This window comes from Chinchilla lanigera, unplaced genomic scaffold (genome assembly GCF_000276665.1).
Source record: "Chinchilla lanigera isolate Chin_1 unplaced genomic scaffold, ChiLan1.0 scaffold00078, whole genome shotgun sequence".
In the NCBI taxonomy this organism is placed as follows: domain Eukaryota; kingdom Metazoa; phylum Chordata; class Mammalia; order Rodentia; family Chinchillidae; genus Chinchilla; species Chinchilla lanigera.
In genome coordinates this window covers 9726817-9750385 of record NW_004955479.1, presented here as the reverse complement: position 1 = coordinate 9750385, position 23569 = coordinate 9726817, and the positions used below count along the sequence as shown (strand labels likewise).

Genomic DNA, 23569 nt, shown 5'->3' with positions numbered 1-23569 from the left:
AAATTTTTTAAAAGTCTTGGTACAGGGATATAGCTCAGCAGCACAGTGCCTGCCTGGCAAGCACAAGGTTCTGAGTTCGATTTCTGGTACCAAAAAAAGTCTCCAACCATGACGTACTAACCATGGTATTAACCATGACTTAATATCATGCCCCAGAAATAACTGCTATTTAGCTATAAACCAAGTAACATGCATGACTGAAAATAGAATGTGACTTTGTGACACGTTTTGCCAGAGTGAGGATTTCTCCTCTACCAGGTAGAGTAGGTATTTTGCCTGGGATGATCTTATAAAAGTATTTACCCTTTTACTGTGGATCTTTCTGGTAAACATAGTGTTCCTTCTGCAAGCCATTGCAGGTGAAAGTAGTGTGTTTCTCTCATTTTTGTTTTAGTCTATGTAATGCTTGTTGTTGGAAGGGCACAATCATACTGGCTTTGATTGTCCTAGAGCAAATGGGAGCTTGGGGAAAAGCCTCACAGGACTGGGCTTAAAATAAATAATATTGGTTTAAGTCTTGTCACTTAACAAATTACTTTGAACTTTAGTTAATTCATCTGTAAAATAAGGTTACTACAACCTATTTCATATGGTGGTTATGCATTCCAAATGGAAATCTTGCACATAGTAGGTGATCAGTGAATTTAACTTCATTCTTCTTGGAAAAGCAACTCCTAGAATGTCTTATGTACTTACCAAACTAGCTGGGGCATGTCTGCTGCCAGCTTTAAGGTAGCCACCCACACATCGTGGAGTTAGTCTCCACCATGCCCCTGTTGGCCTGACAGGGCTAATAGATGACAGGTACAACAGTAGATGAAGTCTGAAATCAAGGTTAAGGACATCATTCTTTTGTTTAAGGAAAAGGGCCTAAATAAAACAATACTGTGAACAAAAATATCTGTGATCTTTGTCCAGTGATATGGAAAATAAAGTATCACCAGGCCTACTTGATCTTCTATTGCTAAACAAGTTTTGCAGCCTTTCCTGTAGAAGGCTGTGACCTGATGGTGGGAAATGAACAAAAGTAAGAGGGAATGTTGAGATGCCAGAAGGAGTTTGAGAAGGCTCACTTCCTCAGTAATTCTCTTTCTCCGGTGTGCCTGTTGTCCTTGAACCTATGCATGACTCAGTCTCCCTTTTGGTCTTAAAGTCTCATAACTCCTGCCTCAACATGCTGCTTTGTTTGCCATCCTCACAGGGAGGGTAAACTGGTTTGGTTTCATTTCAACAAGTCCAAGCCTGTTTTTCAAATGATGCTGGTAATTAATTTGTGGCTTTTTTAGTTGGTCAATTTGACAAAAGCTGGAACTTTTTCATTCTAGACTATCATTCTGACTTTCTAAACACCAGGTGAGCCTATCACTATCTAAGACTAATTGGGACCAGAAGAACTCTTGCCATGATTTCTCTATCTCGATCTGACTAGTTAGCACTTTCATGAGGATCTTCAAAGCTGAAGGATGTTGAACATGGAGAACATTGACACTAGAATTAAAGGCCAGTATGAGCTTGTCTCACTGGTCAAGTCTTCGGTTGGAGCTTGACTATTCCTCATTATCTACCAGGACATCAGACCACAAGGGCTGCTTATCTCGACACAGCCCTAGGATTTTGAGGCTTGGGAAATAGTAATGATACAGGATTCAGAAGAATGACAGGATTGGAATTGTGGGACCAGAAGCCAGAAAATAGAAGCTGAAAAATAGCAAGAGTTGACTAAAAGTAGAATCCAGGAATCGAGTAAACCATCAATAGGACTGCAGCAGAAAAGAGGAACCTAGTGCTAGCATTCAAGGAGCTTTTTGGTCCATTTCTGTGGGCTTGCACACCAAAGACACTTAGTTCAGCACTTAACTGACGCTTTTGACACCAGAGCAGTCGAGATCGGGTTTGAAGCAGGAGTGTATTGGAGCCAATGGCCTGTCCCACATTCTCCCTGTCTTACTATAGTTTTTGTGTAGTTGTACTTTGGTTTCAATATTCTTTTTCATGTACTGCAGAAGAGTTAGTTAACGGTAGAGATATTTCTCTTCCAGATTAAATCAAGACCCTGGGTTGAAGAAGGATAAAAGTTAAGACGTGTAGGATATAAGGGCAGTAAGAGAATCTTGAGTCTTCAGTACTTTTCTAAGTGCCAGGGTTTCTTGTTGTCTTGGCTCCTTGTCACGACAAACCACACAGCAGCTTCTCTTTTTCCATCCTAATATTGATTTAATGTCAGATATAAATGATATCTGTTAGCTTACATAGCCCAGCTGCCTCCATAGCAGTCAGTATTGACTTGGACATAGACTGAGAAATGTAAGGCTTTTATTGAAGCTTGTTAAATTCACAGAGTTGGGTGGCAGAATTCCAAGAAACTCAGAAGATCCACTTTGATTTTATTACATTCTTAGGGTGGAAAGAGACTAGAAGCAGGTTTTTAGAATCAAGTTCTGGCATCTAAATCATTAGGTTCATTTTGTTTTGTTTACGAGACAGAGTCTCACTATGTAGTTCAGGCTGGTTTTGAGCTCACTGTGTAGTCCAGGCTGGCCTCGAACTCATGGCAATCCTGTTGCCTCAGCCTCCCACACGCTGAGACTGTAGGTATACATCACTTAATTGTAAATCAAGGTTCTTAATGATGTTTCAGATCTTATATTAAGTGGGGAAACCTAGATGTACACACTTCAGGGAGTCCTTGAGATAATTTCCCCTTTTCTATTAGCAGTTAAACTATTAGCAGTTCCTTCCATTATTTAACCATTATGAGATAGACAGTGAATCGTCTAACATTGAGACCTACCTATAGGCCCTGGTATGAGTTTTTGAGCTAGAGAGGGTGCTCAAAAGGGTGATCTTTGTAGGTGCCTAATATGGTTTATATCTAGATGTCACGCAACAGCCTCTTGTGCTCATATGTGGGGCCTTTGAAAAGTGACTGGATTATGAGGGCTTATAGCTAGCTTGCTGTTAGGAGCTGGGGTCTGGTCAGAAGAGGGAAGTTCTGGGGATGTGACCTAGAAGGGTTTATCTCCCTTCCTGGCTCCTTGCTTTGTGTTCCTCTTCCTGTTCTCCATGCCATGAACAGCCATTCCTCCATCATGCTGCTACGTCCTGCCATTCTATCTTGGTGCCAGCGAGTATGACTGAAGTGTGAAGCAAAATAATCCTCCCCTCCTTTAGTTTGTGGGTGTCAGGTATTGTGTCTCAAAGACAAAGAAAGTAACTAAGACAGATTTTGGTGCCAATAAAGGTCTTTTTTCTGATGCTTTCTAAAGACTGTGTAGTTTAGAAGTCTTTGGAACTGGTTTGCAGGAGTTTGCTGTAAACCAAGCTTGATGGAAGATTTTGGCCAGAGCTCAGAAGACTAGAATGCAGAATAAAAAAGCAGATGTAAAAACCAGGCCCAGGAGGTTTCAGTTGGGAAGAAGGACTTTATTTGCACTAGGATTTGAGACCATGTGTGTTATGCTCTGGCAAAAGCTGTGTTTACATTTTATTCTTGTCATGAGACTTTGCAGGAAACTGAGATTAAGGGGGTCAGATTAATTATTCTAGTGGAGGAAATTTTAAGGCAGTCCAGCATTCAGGCTGTAGCATGGCTACTGTTGGGTGCTTTTAGCCAGCTCTACATCGAGACTCAAAAATAATGGTACAGCTGAGTGATTTGAAAAGTTTTGAGTCTCACCAGAAAGGAAACTCTTGTAAAATCCCGACTTACAAAGTTTGGATGGAGGAGAGCTTGATGGCTGAAAAGATTAAGCCAGGCATGGTGATGCATGTCTGTAATCCTAGCACTCAGGAGGATCAGGCAGGAAGATTGCCAGGACTGCAGCTCAAGGCCAGCCTGAACTACGTAGTGAGACCCTATCTCCAAAAAATAAAAAAGTAGGGCTGGGCGAGGTCACATACACTGTAATCTCAGCATTTGGGAGACTGAGGCAGGAGGGCCGCCTGGGCTACATGAGTTTGAGGCTAGTCTGTGCTACATAGCATAGTGAGACCCTGTCTCAAAATAAAAATAAAAATTAAATTAATTTTTAAAATCAAGTACTTTATGACAGGACAAAGCAAAGATGGCCTGAGGACATCCCAAGAACCAGCAATACCCTATTCTTTCTCAGGCTCAAAATTGCAAAAATGAAAGCCCCAGGACACTGTGCTGGAGAATGGCCACTTAGGGAATTTTGTTTCTGGGAATCCAGGGATTTCTTCACAGTACTCAGCCATCCAAGATCAGAGGCCTCTGCAGCCATGATTCAGTTGGAGGCTGGCTATGGATGTTGGTGCCATCCACACAGTCCTGGTCTTACAGGCATGTAGAATGCAAGAGTTGTGGGATCCAGGAGGCTTCCACCTAGATTTCAAAATGACCATCATCAAGAAATCGAGGGTTAGGGATATAGCTCAGTGGCACAAGTACCTGCCTGGCAAGCACAAGGTCCTGAGTTCAACTCCTGGTACAAAAAAAAAAAAAAAATAGAACAATAACAAATGCTAGTGAGACTGCAGGGAAAAACTAGTACAACCATTATGGAAATCAGTATGGAGATTCCTCCAGCCTATAGTTCAGGCTGGCCTTGAACTGCAACAAAAAAAAAAAACCTAAAACTAGAAATTCCATTTGACTCAGCTGTTCCCCTTCTAGGTATCTTCCTGAAAGAGTTAAAGCTATCACATTACAGCTGGGCATGGTGGGGCATGCCTATAATCCCTCGTACTGGGGATGCTGAGGCAGAAGGATCATCTCAAGCTCAAGGCCAGCCTGAACTGCATAATGAGACTGTGTCTCAAAGAGTTAAAAAAAAAAAAATTAGAGTGATACATACATAGCAGTCTATATGTCCATCAGCAGATAAATTGATAAAGAAAATTGTTATTTACACACAATAGAATACTATTCTCCCATAAAGAAAGATAAACTTGAGTCATTTGTAGGAAAATGGATGCACCTGGAGACCATGTTAAGTGAAATAAATCAGACACACAACTTAAATATCACATGGTTCCTCTTATATGAGAAACCAAAATTATAAATACAGAACAGAATTAAAGATAAATAGGAAGTAGATCTTTTTCAAATGGAAGGGGGATCAAGAGATGAAAGGGAGGGAAAGGGGATGAGACAAGGAATAGGATGTGTACATGACCGACTCCACACAGGGAATGTAAACATTGTGTACTGCAAACGCGTACTAATAAAAATTTTAAAAAGAGGAAGAGAAGGTCTTGGGGACCAGGCAGTGTGCCCCTGAGAAAGCAATGTGTGAAGCTGTGAGTGAAGTTGAAAGTGCAGTGAAGACCCCAGGAAGCAGGAAAACCCTAGAACATGAAACGTCTGAGGAAAGCTGTAAGAATTGAGCAAAGCCTGCCTAACAGGAGCCGTGAGGGCTGCTACTTGCAACAGTGTCGTGAGGCAGCACGGCTCAAGCCCGTTGGTGTTCACATCTCGCGCCAGCTTGCCCTGGGTGCTGGACATGGAACTGTAGGATATAATGTTTCCCCTACTAGGTTTTGGTCTTACTTTGGTCCTAGTGGTTTCTGTTTTTTTGAGACAGGGTCTTCCTATGTAGTTCCGGCAGGCTTCAGTCTCGCAGATCTCCTACCTCAGCTTCCCGAGTGCAAACTCCCATTGATTTCTAGTCCTCGTTTCTCCTTTTGGAATGGGAATATTTACCCTTTGCAATCATATGTTAGAAGCGTTTAGCTTTCTTTTGATTTTTATTGGGAGCTTGTGGCTAAGAGTTTGCTCTGAATCTCAAGGGAGGCAATCCTTGGACTTTTCAGCAGTGCAGGAACTGTTAGGACTTTGGCACCTCTTTTTTTTTTTTCTGGAACTGGGAATGGAACTCACAACCTCGTGCTTGCTAGGCAGGCGTTGTGCCACTGAGCTAAATCCCCAGCCCAGCACCTCTTAGAGATAGGCTAAATGCAGTTGCACAAAGTAATACGTATGAATCTTTAGGGGCAGGGGTAGAACTTATATCTAGAGGTCCCCCAAGAGCCGCATGCACTCGTAGTGGGGCTTTTGAGAAGTTAAGGGATTATGGGGGCTTATAGGTGACTTGCTGTTAGGTGGATATGGTCAGAAGAGGGGTTCACTGAGGGTGTAGCCTGAAAGAGTTTATCTCCTTCCCCAGTTCCTTGGCCACTTGCTTCACACACTACTTTTTTTTCCCCCTCTCCATTTTTTTGAGATGGGGTCTCACCTTTAACTCCCTATGTAGGATAGGCTGGCCTTAACTTGTGGCAGTTCTCCTGCTTCAGCCTCCTGAGTGCTAGGATTACAGGTGTGTGCCCAGCATTCCCTACTTCCCATCAGCCATGCCATGAGAAGCTGTTCCTCCACCCTGCCCCCAAGTCGTACCATCTTTCTTTTTTGGCGGGGGGTCTTTTTGAGACAAGGTCTTGCTCTGCAGTTCAGGCTGGCCTCAAACTCATGTTGTAGCCCAGGTTGGTCTGGAATTTGCAATGATCCTCCTGCCTCAGCCTCCCAAGTGCTGGGATTGCAGGCGTGCACCACCACGCCCAGCCTAGCATCTTGTCTTTAGTGCCAGGCAACTACAAACTGAAGTGTGATAAAGTAATCTCTTCACCTTTACTTTGAGGATGCCAGGTATTATGTCTTAGCAGCGAAGAAACTAAGAGAGTGAGTAACCTTTCCACTGCTCAGCTTGGTCTCATGTTTACTTCACAAAAATTGGTAAAGACAGATACAAAAAGTAAGGAAGTTGGCATCATTTGGTTTCTTGACAGTTTTGGACAATGGTAACCTTTTGAAATGCAGAACCAGACAAATATTGAGCTCTTCATTCTGCCTGGGTATCTCAGTGTTTGTGAGACGTAAGACTGCTCCTGCTCCCTTCTCCCCTTCTACGTGCTTTAACCATTTCCTCTGTCCTCCTCCTCCTAGAGGAGGAGACCCTGAGTGGCCTGTTGAACTAGAAAATCCATGACTGATAGAGACTTAGTTGTAAGACTGAGCTTTGTAAACAGAATCTGCCTTTGGAAGAGAATGAGGAAACTAGGGTACTGAAGTTTGCATAGTTCAGAGTTAAAATGATCGGTCTTAGGTGGACATGTTTGCCTTCTACTTTAGGGCTTTAGCTTCCTTGTATTTGTGTGAGAAACTACAGGTGTCATAGCCCCTACCTATGTGAATGCTATTTTCCTCACTGCTGTTTTATCCTAAGTGCTTTACATATATGAACAAATTTAATCCTCCAAACAAGATGAGGAAACTGAGGCAGTGATTGGTGATTTGCCCAAGGACACAGTGGAGCTCAGATTCAGCTCCAGGCAGTTTGTCTCCAAAGTCTACACTCCTCAAGGACCGGCAAGTTTATAATTGTTCTCATTTATAAAAGTCAGCTTTTAACCAAGTTACAGAAGGACCTGAAGCGGGGTCCAAAGAAGGAGGGAGCACGAGCAGAGCTGGGGCTCTCAGCGGCTGCGCCTGTTGCCATTGTTTCTCCTCAGTTTGTATCTTTCCCCTCGGTCAAGGATGCTGCCTTTTCTCTTGCAGTGCTGAGGAATGTAAGCAAGTGTGCTGGGCCTTGAGAGACTTCACCAGGTTGTTTCGATAGCTCACACTCCTGCACTGTGCCTGTCACCCAGGTGAGTGATGTGTGTTTCCAGCTTTCTCTGGCTACATCAGAGAAGGACTTAGAGTGCACTGGCCGAGAGCGGGAAGTGCAGGAGCGTGGCAGCCAGGTAACTGTCCATGTGTTTGGGTGCCATTTCCATCTCCATAAGAAAGTTACTATTGTAGAATGTGTCACAGACTTCCTTCTCTTGCTTTAAGGCACTTTTAGGTTGATAAGTGTGTGTGTAACAAATAAATACTTTTAACAGGGCTACTTGGGTGAAAAGAATGCTGGATGTCTGATCTAAATTTGACTGTGATGCATGTCATCAATCTCTAAGACTGACCACATTTAGCTACCAAGGAGCTTGTTCTTCCCACTTTTTTGAGTGTGGAAATGTGAGGTTTTTACCAGGGCAGGAGGTACAGGAGAAGAGTAGCCTCTGTGGTCTGCTCCCAGTGGTTGGTTTTCTCAGTGTGCTTTCTGTCTCTTGATTCTGAAGCAAAACACGCTGAGCTGAGGAAAGGTCTAGATGGTGGTTTTGGGTGCAGGTTTCTTGACTGTTCTGTTTTTTCAGACAGGGTCTTACTGTATAGATCAGGCTGCCCCTGAACTAACTATATGGACCAGGCTAGCCTCGAACTTGCGGCAGTCCTCCTGCCTCAGCCTCCCGAGTGCTGGGATTACAGGCGTGCACCACCACACCCAGCAGGTTTCTTAATTTGAAAGAAAAAAAGCAACCATTTTCTAAGCCCATACTTTTATGTGTGAGGAGAATCTATTCTCTCAGGCCACAGTTCTCTGAATTTGTGGTACTCACTAGTCATTTCTGTGGTAAACACATTAACAAGTCATGGTGACATTTGGCAGTGTCTTAGCACACCATTACTAAAGTTTGGTTCTTTAATGAGTAATAATATCATTTGTTATCAGTAAGTTTGCATGTGTGCACCTCAGAGGGCTGTTGGGAGGTAGCTATAAGATGTTCATAGCATTTGTTTAGCCCTTACAGGGTGTTAGGCACTGCTCTGTGCTTTGCATGTACCTCATGTCTGGGTTGTTACTGTTCTTGTTTTACAAGTGAGGAAGTTGAAGTTCAGAGATGTTTAAGAATTTGTCTGATGTCAGCGGGCAATAAGTAGGGGAGCCAGAACTGAGGTGTAGACATCCTGGTGCCAAACTGCTTACTTTCTGAAGGGAGGAGGGCGAGACAGGGTCTCACTATTGTAGTTCAGGCTGGTCTTAAACTCACTGTGTAGCCCAGGTGGTCTCAAACTCACAGTGATCCTCCTGCCTCAGCCTCCTAAGTGCTGGATTAGAGGTGTGCACCACTACACCCAGCCAAATTCCTCACTTATAACCATTCCATTTAATTTAATACCTCTGTACCCTATTTTCCTAGAGTCCTGAGTCAGTGGTGTTCAAACTTTTGTTAGTAGGTAAAGCCGCCTTTCAAAATAAAAACTTATGTGAGGCTTCAATAATTAGTGGGCTAACACAGAGCTTTTCTGGTTGGTTTGGAATGGGAGGTCAGAGCCTACTGGCTCGCTTTCACTGCACCGCATCCCTGGCTTCCACAATCTACTCAGCACTGGGGATGCACTGAGGACAGGGTTTGAGGAAAGTAATTACTTCCTTGAAATCACGAGCTTGAAAATCCAAGTTTTATTTAAACTGAGTTCTTGTGGCAGAGTGAGGTGCCTGAGCAAGTATAGAAACCGACCTTGAAATTGCGTTTATAGGATGCTGTCTTCCAGAGCAGTTACAACTGTCTTCTCTCTTTTGTCAGGAATGTCTTTTTAAATTAGAAGACAGGAAGAAAACAAAACCCAGACTGTGTCCCACAATCAGAAACCTCCGTTGTGGCAGAGGGGCCTTCACTGCCCCCAGGGCATCCCGCCAGACAGGGAGGACTCCAGCCTTCTGAGGCCTCCGAGGAGTTCCTGTTTGGGGTGTAAGGGAAAATCAGCGCGGTTTTACAAAGGTGGCTGCAGCCTGTCCGGCGTGGTGAGAGGGGAGCTGATTTGCTGGTGAACTTGTTTTTAAAAGAAAAATAATTTTAAGAAAAATTTTAAAAGGGAAAAAAAGAAAGAAAACTAAATGGAAACATTCACCTGGTAGCAAATGACAAACCCACACACTGTCACACGCTAATGTGCAGTGTACACACAGAAAACCAAAAGTGAGGATTTTCTGTGAAACAAAAACTTTCACTTAGGGAAAATGTGGGAATTTGAATGAATTAAATAGCTGCAAATGAAGGTCAAGGGTCAGGGTCATCTCTGAAAGTTTCCTACTGTTTTGTCTTCTTTCCCTCTCCCACCCCATCCTACCCCACCCCACCCCTGCTCCGCATTTCCTCCCCCTCAGCGTTGTTCAGTGAGCCTGTTCTGCTCTCTATCATGGTCACACTGATGATACTCAGGACCAGCCAGGGTCAAAATTCCTATTCAGTAGAACCCAGCCTTGGCCCTGTTCACTCTAAACCTCCTTCCAATCCACATGAGCTTGTTGTCAGCCTTGGAAAAAGCCAAAATTGGGGTGGGCAGGGTAGGATATAAATGTGTATTCTGTTTTAGCTTGTTTAAGTTTTTTTTTCTTAGTGAATTATTTACCCACAGATGTTCAAGAAAAAAAGGGTGGGAGTCTGAAGAAAAAATGTTTACAAGGCTAATTGTACTTCACTACAAAGTGTGGACATTAATTGACTTCTCGGGGTGAGGCTGAAGAGGGAACCCCAAAACATCCTAATGTTTTGAAGGAGTGCAGCCCACACAGCCAGGAGATGTGAGGGCACTGTTCTGTCTGGTGTAGCCGTCTCAAGAACAAATCAACAGCAACAACAACAACAAAAGGAAAAACAATAAATTTTTAAAATTTAATAAGTGTTTGTTTCTACTTCTGTGGACTGCTTTGTAGCTCTGAAATGATTCGCCTACAGCAGCTGAGCGAGCATCCTTAGTTGGTACCAGTAGATGTCTGGGCCTGGACTTCCAAAGGTCTGTGCCACAGTTCTCCGGGGGAGTAGCTCATCCTGCACCCTGTATCTCCTAGTTCATCCTAAAGCTCCTCATGCTGCATTCTACCCTTCTGTGCCCTCTCAGTGGGAAAGGGGCAGCCCTCTTCCATGGCAAACAGAAGTGTGCTGTAACCTCTCTACCACATCTACCCAAGTGAGTAGCTTGTTTTACAGTTGTGTGTGTATAAGTTTACTAAAGTATAATTGACAACAGTACTCTGCACATACTTAAGGTATACAATTTGATACGCTTTGACATATAATATACCCATGAAACCATTGCCACAGTCGAGAGAGTGAATATACTCTTTACCCCCCAAATTTCCTTGGGCCCCTGGGTAATCCCTCATTCTTGTCCCTTCCCATTCCCTACTATCTTCAAGTAAACACTGGCCTGTTTCCTGGCTCTACAGATTAGTTTGTTCACTTTGTTTTGTTTTGTTTTTTTACAATGGGATCAAATAGTATGTTACGGTATTTGGGTTCTGAGCTAACAATCCTGACTACTGAGCTGGTGTTTTGATACATCTGTCAATGTTGTTGGTAGTGACGTATCTCTACCTTTCCTTTACCATCTAGGTCACTTAACTTTCTTACTCCTAGGCTTAAATCTTCAAACTGCAGCCGGGCGTGGTGGCGCACGCCTGTAATCCCAGCACTCGGGAGGTTGAGGCAGGAAGATTGCTGCGAGTTCAAGGCCAGCCTGGGCTACAAAGTGAGTTCAAGGCCAGCCTGAACTGCATAGTGAGACCCTGTCTCAAAAAGACAAAAAAAAAATCTTCAAGCTGCAGAACAATGTTTGGAGTCAGTGAAACAAGGCTTCCCACGTAATCAGTAGTACTCAGGGTTTTACTCTAAAAAGACATTGTTAGAAGGACAGCAAAAAAACTTGAGTGTTTACGGTAAGATTATCAGATCCTGGGGATCAGCACGTCATCCTAGGCATCCCTCATGTTCCGGTTAAACAAAATTAAACCTAACCCTGAACAACCAGTTGACTTTGTTTGAGGAATTTGACTTTTTTCACAGGAAGTTGCATCTGGGATTGAAAAACTAGAAGGCTTAACAACCTTCCTGGCCACTGAAAAATAGCACGTGGACTGCATGTCTGAGTTAATGTCAGGAATGTCTTGTACACAGATACAGCTGTAGAAAGCTGACCTCTATGTCCTTAATAGTTTGGGGTCTCACTACTTTCTTTGAACCTTGCAGATTTGAAAAGGCTGTTATAGCCAGGTGTGGTGGCGCATGCCTGTAATTGCAGCACTCAGGAGGCTGAGGCAAGAGAAACGCCATGAGTTTGAGCCCAGCCTTGGCCACAGAGTGAGTTCAAGATCATAGTGAGTTCAAGGTGAACTGCATAGTGAGGCCATATCTCAAAAAACAACAAAAAAACTCTTATAAAGCAACCTTTTCTTTGTGTTCTTGCATAGCATTGTATAATGGAAGTAAAATGAGCATCTTGCATGTGTGCAGGTCAGCTAATTGCACCTCTGATTTACCTGCATCATCTCTCCACAGAACTGTTTGCTCTATGATTGGATTAGCCAAGACATTATAACCCTGCTTAGGGGAACACAAATGTGGCATTGGGAAAATTGCCATCAAGATTACTAAAAAGTGACTTGTAATTTTTATGTTCTGATTTGAAAGGATGATTATAAAGATAAGTAACTGATAAGGTACCTAAGACAGACAGGAACTTGGGCTTTTGAACCACATCACCCCTCACAAATGCAATGTACATGTCCTTTTCATGTGGCCCTGGTTTAAATGAATTCTCTTCACAAAGATAAGAGCCAAGAACCAGAGAAGTTAAAAGTCTGAGAAAATGCAACAAGATGTGCCCAATCTTTTGGGATATGTTACCAGCAAACTGACTGAAAGTTGCTCCTTCAGCAAAGTGGGAAAAGCCATTAGTAGCTTTCCCTGCTCAAAAGACTAGAAAGGCTATGTTCTTGATGTCACTGGAAGCTGAGTGAGAGGGAGCAGTCTTGAATAAAACAGTGAAAAGATGACTTTGGTGGGGTGGAGCAACTTAGAAGAAAAGAAGCTCTTGGGTGCAGAGAGCTGCTTTCATTCCCAAGTCCGAGGCAGCCGTGCTCATGGAGTCTAAACACCAGCAAAGGTCGCTTCCAAGAGCAGTGAACTGCTGCTGGCTACTACAGCAGGAATACGAAGTGACAGGGTTTTTTGTTGTTTTCATTTCTATTTTATTTTTAGTCAAAAGTGCAAAGCCAAGGAAGATTTTGGCAGCTACTGGACCACCAGTGGTCTGGAGAAGTCAGTCCACCAGTGGCCACATACGGCTTCTGTAATTCATCTCCCCTCAGCCTCCCTGCTGCTCCAGGCATGGAGCTGCACACTCATGCCTGCAGGAACAAGGCAAGTAATGAAGAGTGAAGCAGGCTGGGGGAGGACTGTTTTGAATTGGAGGAGCTGTCTCAAGAGGAAATAGAACTGCACAGGCCAGTGGGAAGTAAAGATGCTAGCTTTTGTAGATGATTAGAAACTGAGATGAAAGATAAAAGGAAGCCCAGCGTGGTGGCGCACGCCTGTAATCCCAGCATTCAGGAGGCTGAGGCAGGAGGATCATTGTGAGTTCGAGACCAGCCTAGGTGGGCTACAAAGTGAGCTCAAGGCCAGCCTGAACTGCATAGTGAGATCCTGTCTCAAAAAGACAAAAAAAAAAAAAAAAAGGAACTATAGATAAGCACTTCATTCTAGTTGGTAGTTACTTAAGGGGGCACAGGTTAACCATTCTGAAACTACTATTATGTATAGAAAAGCAGGGGATGGTAAATTTACAGTGGAAAAACAACCTACCTTAGCCAGGTGGTTATGGTTGACACCGGCAATCTAAATCATGTTGACCGTATGTAGTGTGTGTGTGTGTTTGCTGGCTTGCACAAGCCAGGTAAGTGCTCTACCACTGAGCCACATCCCCAGCCCATGTTCTCGCGATATGAGAATGATGACCTCTGTGGTCTTCTTTACAAAAACTATAAGAACACATCAGGTATACCGCACATTTAGTGATGTTCTGATTAATGCCTACCAGTACTCAAACCCATCAATACTAAAACAAAGTCAGAAACTTATCACAGACCAAAGGAGGTGAAGATACGATGACCAAATGCAATACTTGGATAGGAGCCTGGACCCAAAAAAGAGGAAAACTGATGAAACTGGAATAAAAAAGAGTTTAACTAATACCTATGTGTCTATATTGTTTTATTAGCTGTGATACATCTACCATAATATCATAAGATGTTAGTGATTAGGGATGTGGTGTGTGACATACAAGAACGTTTAGCAACTTTTCCATAAATCTAAAGCTTTTTTTTTTTTTTGGTTTTTCTCCGGTACCGGGAACCGAACTCATGACCTTGCGTTTGCCAGGCAGGCGCTTTTTGCCACTGAGCTAAATCCCCAGCCCATCTAAAGCTTTTTAAAGTTTTAAATTTTCACTTATTTAGCATGCTAGCCATTAAACCCGTGACTTCCAAGCTAAGTGTGTGCTTTACCAATGAGCTGCACTTCCAGCCCTATTTTGTTTTAGGATTCTAAATTTTTGTTTGTTTTTCTTCTGGTACCAGGAATTGAACTCATGACCTTGTGCTTGCCAGGCAGGCGCTGTGCCACTGAGCTAAATCCCCAGCCCCTTGTCTTAAAACTTTATTTATTTATTTTTTTTTGTTTTGGTTTTGTTTGTTTTTTTTCCGGTACCGGGAATCGAACTCACAACCTTGCGCTTGCCAGGCAGGCGCTGTGCCACTGAGCTAAATCCCCAGCCCCTTGTCTTAAAACTTTTAAAACTCTGGATTTCTGGTAAAATTTTTTCAGGGGCTGGGGGTGTAGCTCAGTGCTAGAGAACATGATTAACATCCTCAGGCCAGGTGTGGTGCACACCTGTAATTCCAGCACTCGAGAGGCTGAGGCAGGAAGATCACTGTCAGTTCGAGGCCAGCCTGCGCTAGAGTGAGACCCTGCCTCAAAAACAAAACAAACAAACATTCTCAAGTTCAGTTCCTACTTCCTCACGCAGATTTTTTTTTTTTTTTTTTTGAGATAAGTCTTGCAATATATTCCAGGCTGGCCTCAAATTGATGATGTAGCCTAGGCTGGCCTCAGAAATCCTGCCACAGCCTCCCTCACACAAAAAGTTAATCTCCTCACATGAGGTGTGATAATGAATAATTTTATTTTTTTACTTATCTGTTTAATTTTTTTGGTACTGGGACTCAAACTCACAGCCTTGCACTTGCCAGGTAGGCACTTATGCCACTGAGCTATATCCCTAGCCCTAGTTTTATTTTTTTATAGTATTATCTTGCCTTTAGGAGAGTGCCTGCCTGGCATGTGTAAAGCCCTTGGTTTGATCTCCAGCACCACAAAATTTTAAAAAAAGGAAAGTCCTTATCTTTTAGAGATGTATGCTTAATATTTAAAATAAAATGTTATTTCTGGGATTTGATTCAAAATAACACTGAGGAGGGTATGGTACAGATGTTTAGATGAGAAAGATGGATCATGAACTGCTACATGGGGATTTCATACCACTTTTCCTATTTTTGCGAATGTTTAAAATTTTATATAATAAAAAGAGCTGGATGGTGCTGCATGGGTGTAATCCCAGCATTTAGGTGGCTGAGGCAGGATTGTGGAGAGCTCAGAGGCAGCCTGGGCTGCATAGTGAGTCCCAGGCCAGGCTGAACTATGTAGCAATACCCTGTCTCATAAAGACAAACAATAAATAAATAAAACTGCAATAAATTATTCATGCCAGAAAATTATACCTGTGAGCCAGATTCAAATGATGAGCTCCCAATTTGCATGTAGTATCTTAAGCATGTAAAAATGAGGTTAACAGATTGTAATGGTCCCAAACAATCAGAAATCTGGACAGGTTTTCAGACTGCACATTTACAATTCCACAGCTTGGCCTCAGCCATCTTCCTCCTGGAAGCAAAGCAGTCAGGTGGGTGTTGACGAGGCCCAGCTGACTCAGTGGCTGAAAGACGGGCCCCCATGCCAGGGGCCTGAGCCAGAGGACCTGCACAGGGTCAGGCACCTGAAAGAGGCTGAAAGAATAGCAAGGAGACCACAGGCACTGGGGAAAGTGAAGAACCAGCCAAGTCTGTTTTTTAACTTTTTAATCCAAAAATACATAAAACTCTACTCTTCATCCCCAGATTCTTAAAACTCGGGAAGGCAGCGATTAGCTGCCAGCCTTAAGTGACGTCCAGAGGCTTATATTCATCTCAGAAGCAAGAAAGATGGGGAAGTGAGGCTCAAACTAGGGAACCTCCAAATCAGGCCCCTGCTGTGCAGAGGCCCTGCTGGGGTACTTGGCCCACAACACTTCTCAGGCTCTTTTGCCAGCGCAAATGCAGCAACCTCAATAACGGGCCACCCTGGGGCAATCTGCCCTGTACACCTCGGCTCTGCAGTCAGGGACATTCCTTCCCTGCTCAGGGCACTGCTGGCTGGGCTTCTCCAGTGCCAGGCAGGCCCAGGAAGCCAGCCCTGCAAGCAAAGCTCTGCAGGGAGAACTGGTACCCAAGTCTCATCTTTATCTTCCACCTCAAGGAGACCCAGAGGTTGGAGTCCGCAGCCAGCCAGGCCCGCTGGGGCTACCGCACTGCCTCATCAGTCTACACAGCCACTACCTGCACCCCTGCTATTGCATGGCAACAGGGTGCATGGGCCAGGGCCCCTGGCCAGCACCCAGACCTGCCACGGGAGGGGCCTGGGCCACAGACTGCAGCTGCTGCTGGGCTTGCCAGATGTGATGGAGCTCCTTAAACTGCTCCACCATGTGATCTTTGAGATCTGGGTTTGAAATTTGCAGCCGGATGCTGTCAGCTGACCAAGAAAGCTCCCCTGAGAACATTTCCAGAAGCAGTCGGGCTGCGACAGGTACCACCTGGGGGGCAAAGAAAGGACAGGGAAAGAAAGCGTGGCAGGGCTGCCAGACCCAGCTGTGCGTGAGGGCTTCCACCAGCGGCATGTGGTAGATGCCTCTCCTCCAGCCCTGAGCCTTGCTTGACTGTGGCTGCCAAGTTTGTACTCCCCAGCGAGCCCCAGCCATGGCCCCCAGTATTCAAGCCAAGGTCGGTGTACACACCTGGACAGTAATGAGCTTCTTCTCTCGGGGCTTTTGGTCAGGCCACTCCTCCCCAAAGCAGAAGAAGATCTCAATGGGAGGTGGGGTGTTGGTGCGGCCCTTCTGGAACAGGATGAGGTCTGCATCAAGATCAAACACTTTGGTCAGAGGCTAGAACCACGCCCTGGGTGAGAGATGGCCAGGAAGAACATGGTGTGGGCCTCACCATTGAGAAACTGCTCCAGGCTGAAGAGCTTGGTCTTGACTTCCCGCTGGATGGGGTTGGGGCTTAGGCCGTGGGTGGAGGCACAGGGCCCACTCCAGAACACCTTGCACTGGCACAGGCGGATGGCATACAGATCCTGGCCCTGCAGCTGGAGGATGAGCCCACGGTCCAGGACATCCAGCAGTTGGTTCGTGTAGAAGCGCTGCTTGTCGCTGGGGATGTCCTCGGGACTGGGGAAGCGGACTTGCTCCAGGCTCACGGGGCCGAAGAGTTCCACCTGCTCCTGGGTGGCCTCCAGCTGGCTGTAGAAGATCCGGCAGCCTTGTGGGTTGCTGATGGTGAGGGCGTGGGGTGGCCGCCCCCGGTACTGGAACTTGATCTCCAGATCAGTCACTGTGGGGCAGAGGGGGCCACCCCAGCCATGAGCTCCTCATCTCCCCTTCTGCAGCCAGGTGGTAGGCCCAGCCTCCTCAGCCCTCCCACTCTCTCCCCACAGCACTGGGGCAGGGAGGCCATCCACGTGCTTTCGTTCCCTTCTCTGCCAGCCTCTGCTTTCCTTGAAGACCCTTGCCCAACCCCCTGTACTGCTGTACCCGGCCCAGCCCGCCCAGCCCATGATGGGGCCTTACAAGGCAACATGTGGGGGCTGATAAGCAGGTCAGGAAGTAGCTGTTCACTTGCAGGGGGCAGGGCTTGAGCCAGAGGCTCAGGACTGGGCAGGACCTCAGGGAGATGCTGCCCGAAGCCAGCAGGGTTGCCAGGTGCAGAGACCAGGAGGTTGGGGTCTAAGGCAGGAGGCCCCACAGGCGGTGGGAGGACAGGTGGCCACTTGACATCTTCTTTAGGTAAATAGGATGCCATGGAGGGACCGGGCTGCACTGTTTCTACAGAGGGTGGAATAGACAGAGCTGTTAATGCCACCTCCAGGAACTGTCTCTCAGGCCCACAGACTCACAGACCTGCCTCCCATCAGCCCCAACCTAGTACCCATGGTACCCATGGCTTCTCCATATGCAAGATGCCCAGCCACACCACCTCCTAGCCCTACCTGTGAGGCTCAGGCCTGGTAGCATCCTCTGGAGCTGAAGGGAAGATACAGGCAAGGGAGGAGGAAGAAGGCAGAGAGATAAGGAAGAACAGATTAGTACACAAGGAAGTGTGTCAGTGGCACAGCCCTGGCCAGAACCCAGGAGGACACGCCCAAGGAAGGGCCTGCTCCATCCTAAAGCAGGGCTGCCTCACTGGCTGCTCAGTAAACCCCCGACCCAACCACACCCCGCCCCACACACCTCCTCTTCCTCCTCCTCCTCCTCCTCCTCTCCTGGAGCCACAGTGTAATCCTCAAGAGGCTGGGACTCTGCAGGGAAGGGAGAGAAGAGGACAGGAAGGGAGTCAGGGGCAGAGCAGGTGCCAAGCCAGCCTGGGGCTCCATCTGGGCAGCCGCCCAGACACAGGGAGGCACTGCCGCTGTAAGGACCTCTCAGCAGCCAAGAGCCCAGAACCAGGGCAGTAGCCCCACTCTAAGCCATTGCTGGGAGCCCTGGGCCGCTGCTCGCAGGGGTTGGGAGCTTCCTGGCTGCACGGCCTCCCAGTGGCCCACACAGGACCAGGCAGGATACCTGTGGGAGCAGGGCCATTGGAGCAGACCTCGTAGATCTTGTAGGGCTGAGGCGGCATGTCCCGGGGCCCATCGTAGAAGAGGCGGAAGTCGCGGCTCTTGTTGAGGGCACAGCGTAGGTTGGCCTTCCACTTGGCAGGGTCAGCCTCATCCACCCCCTCAGTGTACTTCCCTGTCTCCTTGGCCCAGGCCTGGGTAGGAAGCAAGGACAGCTCACCACAGAGAACCTCAGCCCTCAGCAAAGCTCCAGCCTGCCTCGTGTCCTGCCGGAAAGGCCTTCAGCCACTGGCTGAGCCCCGCCTAGCTGAGGGCCTCATGTGTAACAGGAATCTAGGGCTCACTCCTTCTCCAGCTCCTGGGGTTCCAACAAGCTCAGTGAAGTCTATGGGCATTGAGGGGTGTCCACATTCACTGCTCCAGGAAAAGCAAACACGTCTAGTCTCTAAGGTGGGAGTGTAATATGGCAGAGCCAAAGACTTGCAATCCCAGAGTCTTGTGCTAAGCACTCGCTCTATCGCTGAGTTACACCCCCGGGTGGTATCATGATTTTGGAGTTTCAGTGTCAAAAACCACATCACCATGGACACTTCACTTCTACCCTTTATTCATCTTAAATGATTTCTTTGGATCTAGTTCCTAGAGTTAAAAATTGACAGAGGCCCCCATTAGGGGGTAAATGTTTCTATGCCTTCACCTAGCAATTTGATTTCTATGGAATCATACATGCAGAGTCTAAAAGCATGCATGCAAAACTATGTACATACAGGTTATTCACCACAGCGCCATCTGTAAAAACAAAAAATCATAATATCCAGTGTTCATCAGGAGGGCTGGTTAAATTATGATCAATTCACAGGATGGAATGTCGGTGGGGGAGCTTTTCATATACTGACATGTGCTCTTCAAGAAATACGAAGTGCAAAGAGTATGTCTGCCTCTACCATTTTTTGAAAAGCAGAGCCAGGCATGGTGGCACATGCCTGTAATCCCAGCACTCTGGAGACTGAGGCAGGAGGATCGCCTGGAGTTTGAGACCATCCTGGGCTACATGGTCAGTTCAAAACTAGCCTGAGCTACATAGCAAGAACCTGTTGGAAAAAAAAAAAAAAGTAGGGGAACAATAGGTAGGTATTCGCTTGTAGATGCACAGGAATCTCTCGGGAGGGATAAACAAGACTTCTGGGGAGGAGACTGGATGGCTGGGGAAGGCTAACTTTTGGCTATAAACTATTTCACATCTTTTTATTTTAAATTGTGTGACTATGTTATCTACACAAAAATAAATGGATTTGGAAAAACTTTGAATAAAGGGTAGAAAGTGGGCGTCAACATGGCAATGTAGGTTTTAACACTAACAGTGTAAAAGCAGCCTGATGTGTCCAAAACCAGGACTGGGTGACTGAATTGTGTTTAATCCTGTGGTATTGGCCCACAGTCACCAAGTGATGTGGACATATATTAGAAAGGAATGCTGATCCTGATGTTGAGTGAAAATATGCAGGTTATAAAACAATGGCTTGATTCTTATTTTGCATTTCATATACCCATGTAGAAAACAGCTGTATTTTCTATTACAAAACTATATCAGTACAGACCTCCCAGCTTTAAGATCACAGGTGAACTGGGAGCTTCGTTCATCATGTGCATACCTTGTGTACTCCTGCGTAATGGGAGTGGTGCAAAAACAAGGGTAGGTCAGGGAGTTACTGCAGGGTGTCCAGAGACATTCTGTTACCACCTTGACTTGGGTACAGGTGGATGTATTATTTTATTTGATTCTATTTTTGGTTTTCTGAAACAGTCTGGCTATGTAGTTCAGCCTATGTAGCTTAGGCTGGCTTTGAACTCAGTGATCCTGCTGCCTCAGCCTACCTAGTATAGAATTATAGGAGTGCACCACCCTGCCTAGCTAGGGGTACAGCTTAGTAAAGGAGATGTGTGGCTAGGCCTGCGTCCCCTTACGCTGGGCCCGGCATAACCTGAGCAAGGTAGCTGGGAAATGGACTGGCCTTGAGAAGAGTATGGGTGTGTCCCTTTCCTGGGGAGCAGGGGCCTCGCAGGTCCAGGCAGCAGCCATCCAGGGCTTACCTTGAAGATGGTGTTGTCTCCTTCCTGGCTGGGGCCATGCCGCGTGGCATGGCGCCAGGGGATGTAGAAGAATTTCCTTTCCCCGTTGACCCACTGAAGCCCTGGGTACTGGCAGCTGTTCACCTGGGCCACCAGCCAGGGCTTCAGCCGCACTCGGCGGGGCTGAGGGGGAGCCCCAGGGGGCGGTTGGTTCATGGCAAAGGACTCTGCAGGGAAAGCCAGGGCACAAGCTCAGCAAATTGGCAGATAAACACTCCTGACCTGGGGACAGAGGGCCCACCCAGGTATTCAAGACCAGTTCTCTTTTCCAACCCTCACCTTTCAAGTCATGGAGTCTGTGCTTGGGGGGGCAGGGGGAGGAAAGGGGAAGCAAAGAGACCTCAGCACTAGTGGATGCTTGGACAATCCCCACCCCCCACGCCCTGTACCACACTGGGGCATCCTTTCCCCAGATGCTAACAGCACCAGCTGCCCCTGTGCCAGAGAACTGCCTTCAGCGGCCTCCCTTTGCAGGTTACGCCACACCTCACTCTAGAGGGATGACCACAGCAGCAGTGTGGGGAACTAAGCCTGGCTCACTTGTGGCAAGGTGGGTGAATGGCTGCACTGAGCGTGCCTTAGGATCAGCCTGACCCAACCTACCCTGCTCAGTTTTTCCCTCTCCCTGTTCTCACCCTCCTTCCCGGCTATCCCCCAGCAAATCCTCTGAAGGAGAATCCCACTGCTGGTTTCTAGGAAACCAAAGCAGACTGTGGGAATGGAGGGAGGGTGTCTGAACTCAGTGCTGAAAGCTTCATTCTTCCTTAGCTTCCCTCAGGGATGAAGCGCGCTGCCCGCCCACCCCCTTAGATAAATCCCATCAACACACTCAACCTGCCTCCAGCAAGGACAGTTGCCACCAATCTCAGGCGTTACTCCCCTCCCCCCTGAAGCCATCAATTTCCCAGCTTCTTGTCTCTGCCCTTTTTCCTCCTACCGGACACATTCATGCAGTACTTAGCTGGTTTTTTGTTTGGGTTTGGGCTTGGGGGCTTTGGGGACTATTTCTTGTTTTTGTTTGCGGGGTGTTTGTTTTCTGAGTCAGGGTCAAGGTCTGCCTGTGTAGTTTAGACTGGCCCTGAACTCGCTATGTAACCCAGCCTGGACTTGAACTCAAGGAGCTCCTCCTGCCTCAGCCATCTGAATGCTATCGTTACAGATATGAGCCAGCTTCTTTCAAGGAAACCCCTGATGTTTGTGGGCCTCTAACAACACAGCTGCAGAAGTACAGCTCCCCATAGGGGAGTGAGCCCCTCCTCAGGCCACAGTCTCTGCCTCACTCAAGTCAGGACAGCAGGACAAATGAGACCCTTTGGGTCCCCTTCACCTGCCCACTCACTCTCCAGAACCCAAGCCTGAAACTTGAGTCTGCAGCCCCTCCTGTCCCATCTACTCCTGTTTCTTTCCTTCTCTTGCCCTTTGCCCTTTACCATATAAGCCCAGGAAGGGGAGCAATCATACTACCTGGTCCTCAGAGGTTAATCTGTCGCTCAGCAAGTAAGGAACGAAGGGTAGAGCTGGCCTACTTGGTCCTAGCAGCACACAGCCTGTTTCCCCTGTAGTTAGTTCCCCACCAGTACCTTTTCGGGTTGTGGCTGCTACGTGCCACCTCCAGACTGCCAGAATGACCCTCTGCAGGCTTCAGAGCAGTGTCCAGCTCAGCCCATGAGGCATAAAGGCGGCCCCAGCCAGGGAGGGTGGGAAGACTCCAGCCCTGCCCCCCAAGGCTGTGGCTCAGTTCCTCTTTCTAGGCCAGCCTCCACCCAGCCCCAGGGGAAATGAAAGTGGACAGCTCAGAAACCTGACTCACTGTGCGCTGACGGAGGGAGGGAGAGGGACAGAGGAGATTCATAAGTGGGTTCCTAAAGCCAAATTGCCAGGCCCCCGTCCCAGCCCATTCCATCTGCAGCCAGGTCCTTCCCCTAGGCGGGACCAGGAGTTTCCGACCATCCCAACGCCTGTGAGATCTGCATTTCTGATGTCTGAACAGCCCTGCCTGTCTTCAAATCCAGGGACCCCCTAGACCTGCCTTTGTGGATCTGAGAGCCCTTGAAGCAGAGAGCCATCACCTGCTGGAAATGTCAGAAGGGGTGTGGGCTGCTGAGGATATGAAGAAGCCCCCACAGGGGGATCAGGCAGTGAAGCATCCAGAGGGGGGCCTCGAGCCCTGCTGGGGTGGCGGGTCCTCCAGTCATCCCAGGGCCCTGCTGAAGTCCCAGAAGAGGACCCAGAGCACCCTGGTGGGTCCCACGCGGAGGCTAGAGCAGGGAATGCGCGATAATTTACGGAGCACTGGGCAGGTGGGGAGACCCCCTGCTGCCTCCTGAGTTGTCTGGGTCCTCGGGTCTCCCTGCAAACCCCACATTCAGCGTGGGGGGACGGTAAGGGGGACCCTGCAGGAGGCATGACCCTAAATCCCGCCCTCTCCAGGTGACCGATGGCGACGGCACACCTGGGCCCTGCCTCCTCGCCGGCTGAGCCTCCGGAGCGGCAGGTGCGGCAGGAAGAAGCCTCTCGGCTTCCTCCCACGGCGAGCTGGGGAAAGGCCGGGGTGCAAGGGAAAACCCCAAAACAGGGCCTTTAGGTCAAAAAGGGTGATTTCCCACCGCTTCAAACTGTCTAGCCGGGAGCCCCGCAGTCCCAGTGCCGCAGGCAGGAGCGCCGAGGGGCGGCCCCACTGCGGGCCCGCGTCCCGCTTCGGCTTTCTGCACCCCCGGCCCGCGTCCTTTCTGGTCGGGTTCACTCATCCCCGCTCTGGAACCCAAGCCAAGCCCGAACCTCCGGGCTCCCCGCAGGCTAAGACCGGACCCGACCAGAACCCGGACCGCTCCTCCGGCTGGGGCGCCCCGCCCGCTGCCAGCGTGAGGCCGGGCAAGGCCCCCGCCCCCGGCCCGCC

The 23569-nt window shown here is 47.5% G+C and overlaps 3 protein-coding genes across 4 annotated transcripts in view; 2 read left to right on the top strand and 1 right to left on the bottom strand.

Moving 5' to 3' along the window:
- The window catches only part of Tnpo3 (transportin 3), a 91350-nt gene extending 80891 nt beyond the window's left edge, over positions 1 to 10459 (top strand). For both annotated transcript variants that reach the window (XM_005402403.2, XM_005402405.2), the window contains 2 exons: positions 7514 to 7605; positions 9364 to 10459. In XM_005402403.2, coding sequence (XP_005402460.1) covers positions 7514 to 7574 — 61 coding nt within the window. In that variant the 3' untranslated portion in view covers positions 7575 to 7605; positions 9364 to 10459. The remainder of the gene's footprint in view (positions 1 to 7513; positions 7606 to 9363) is intronic.
- A 5273-nt stretch (positions 10460 to 15732) lies between these two features.
- On the bottom strand, positions 15733 to 18010 carry LOC102006243 (calsyntenin-1; the record flags this gene model as incomplete). Its single annotated transcript, XM_013503286.1, is given in 5 exon segments — positions 15733 to 16522; positions 16724 to 16842; positions 16929 to 17321; positions 17558 to 17812; positions 17977 to 18010. Coding segments are annotated over 5 exon segments (1047 nt in total), but the record flags the coding sequence as incomplete, so codon positions are not given.
- Positions 18011 to 23110: 5100 nt separating this feature from the next.
- Positions 23111 to 23569, top strand: part of Kcp (kielin/chordin-like protein) — a gene marked incomplete in the record, with an annotated part of 56846 nt that continues 56387 nt past the window's right edge. The window contains 2 exon segments of the mRNA XM_013503259.1: positions 23111 to 23172; positions 23297 to 23534. Of these exon segments, the coding sequence (XP_013358713.1) occupies positions 23111 to 23172; positions 23297 to 23534 (300 nt within the window).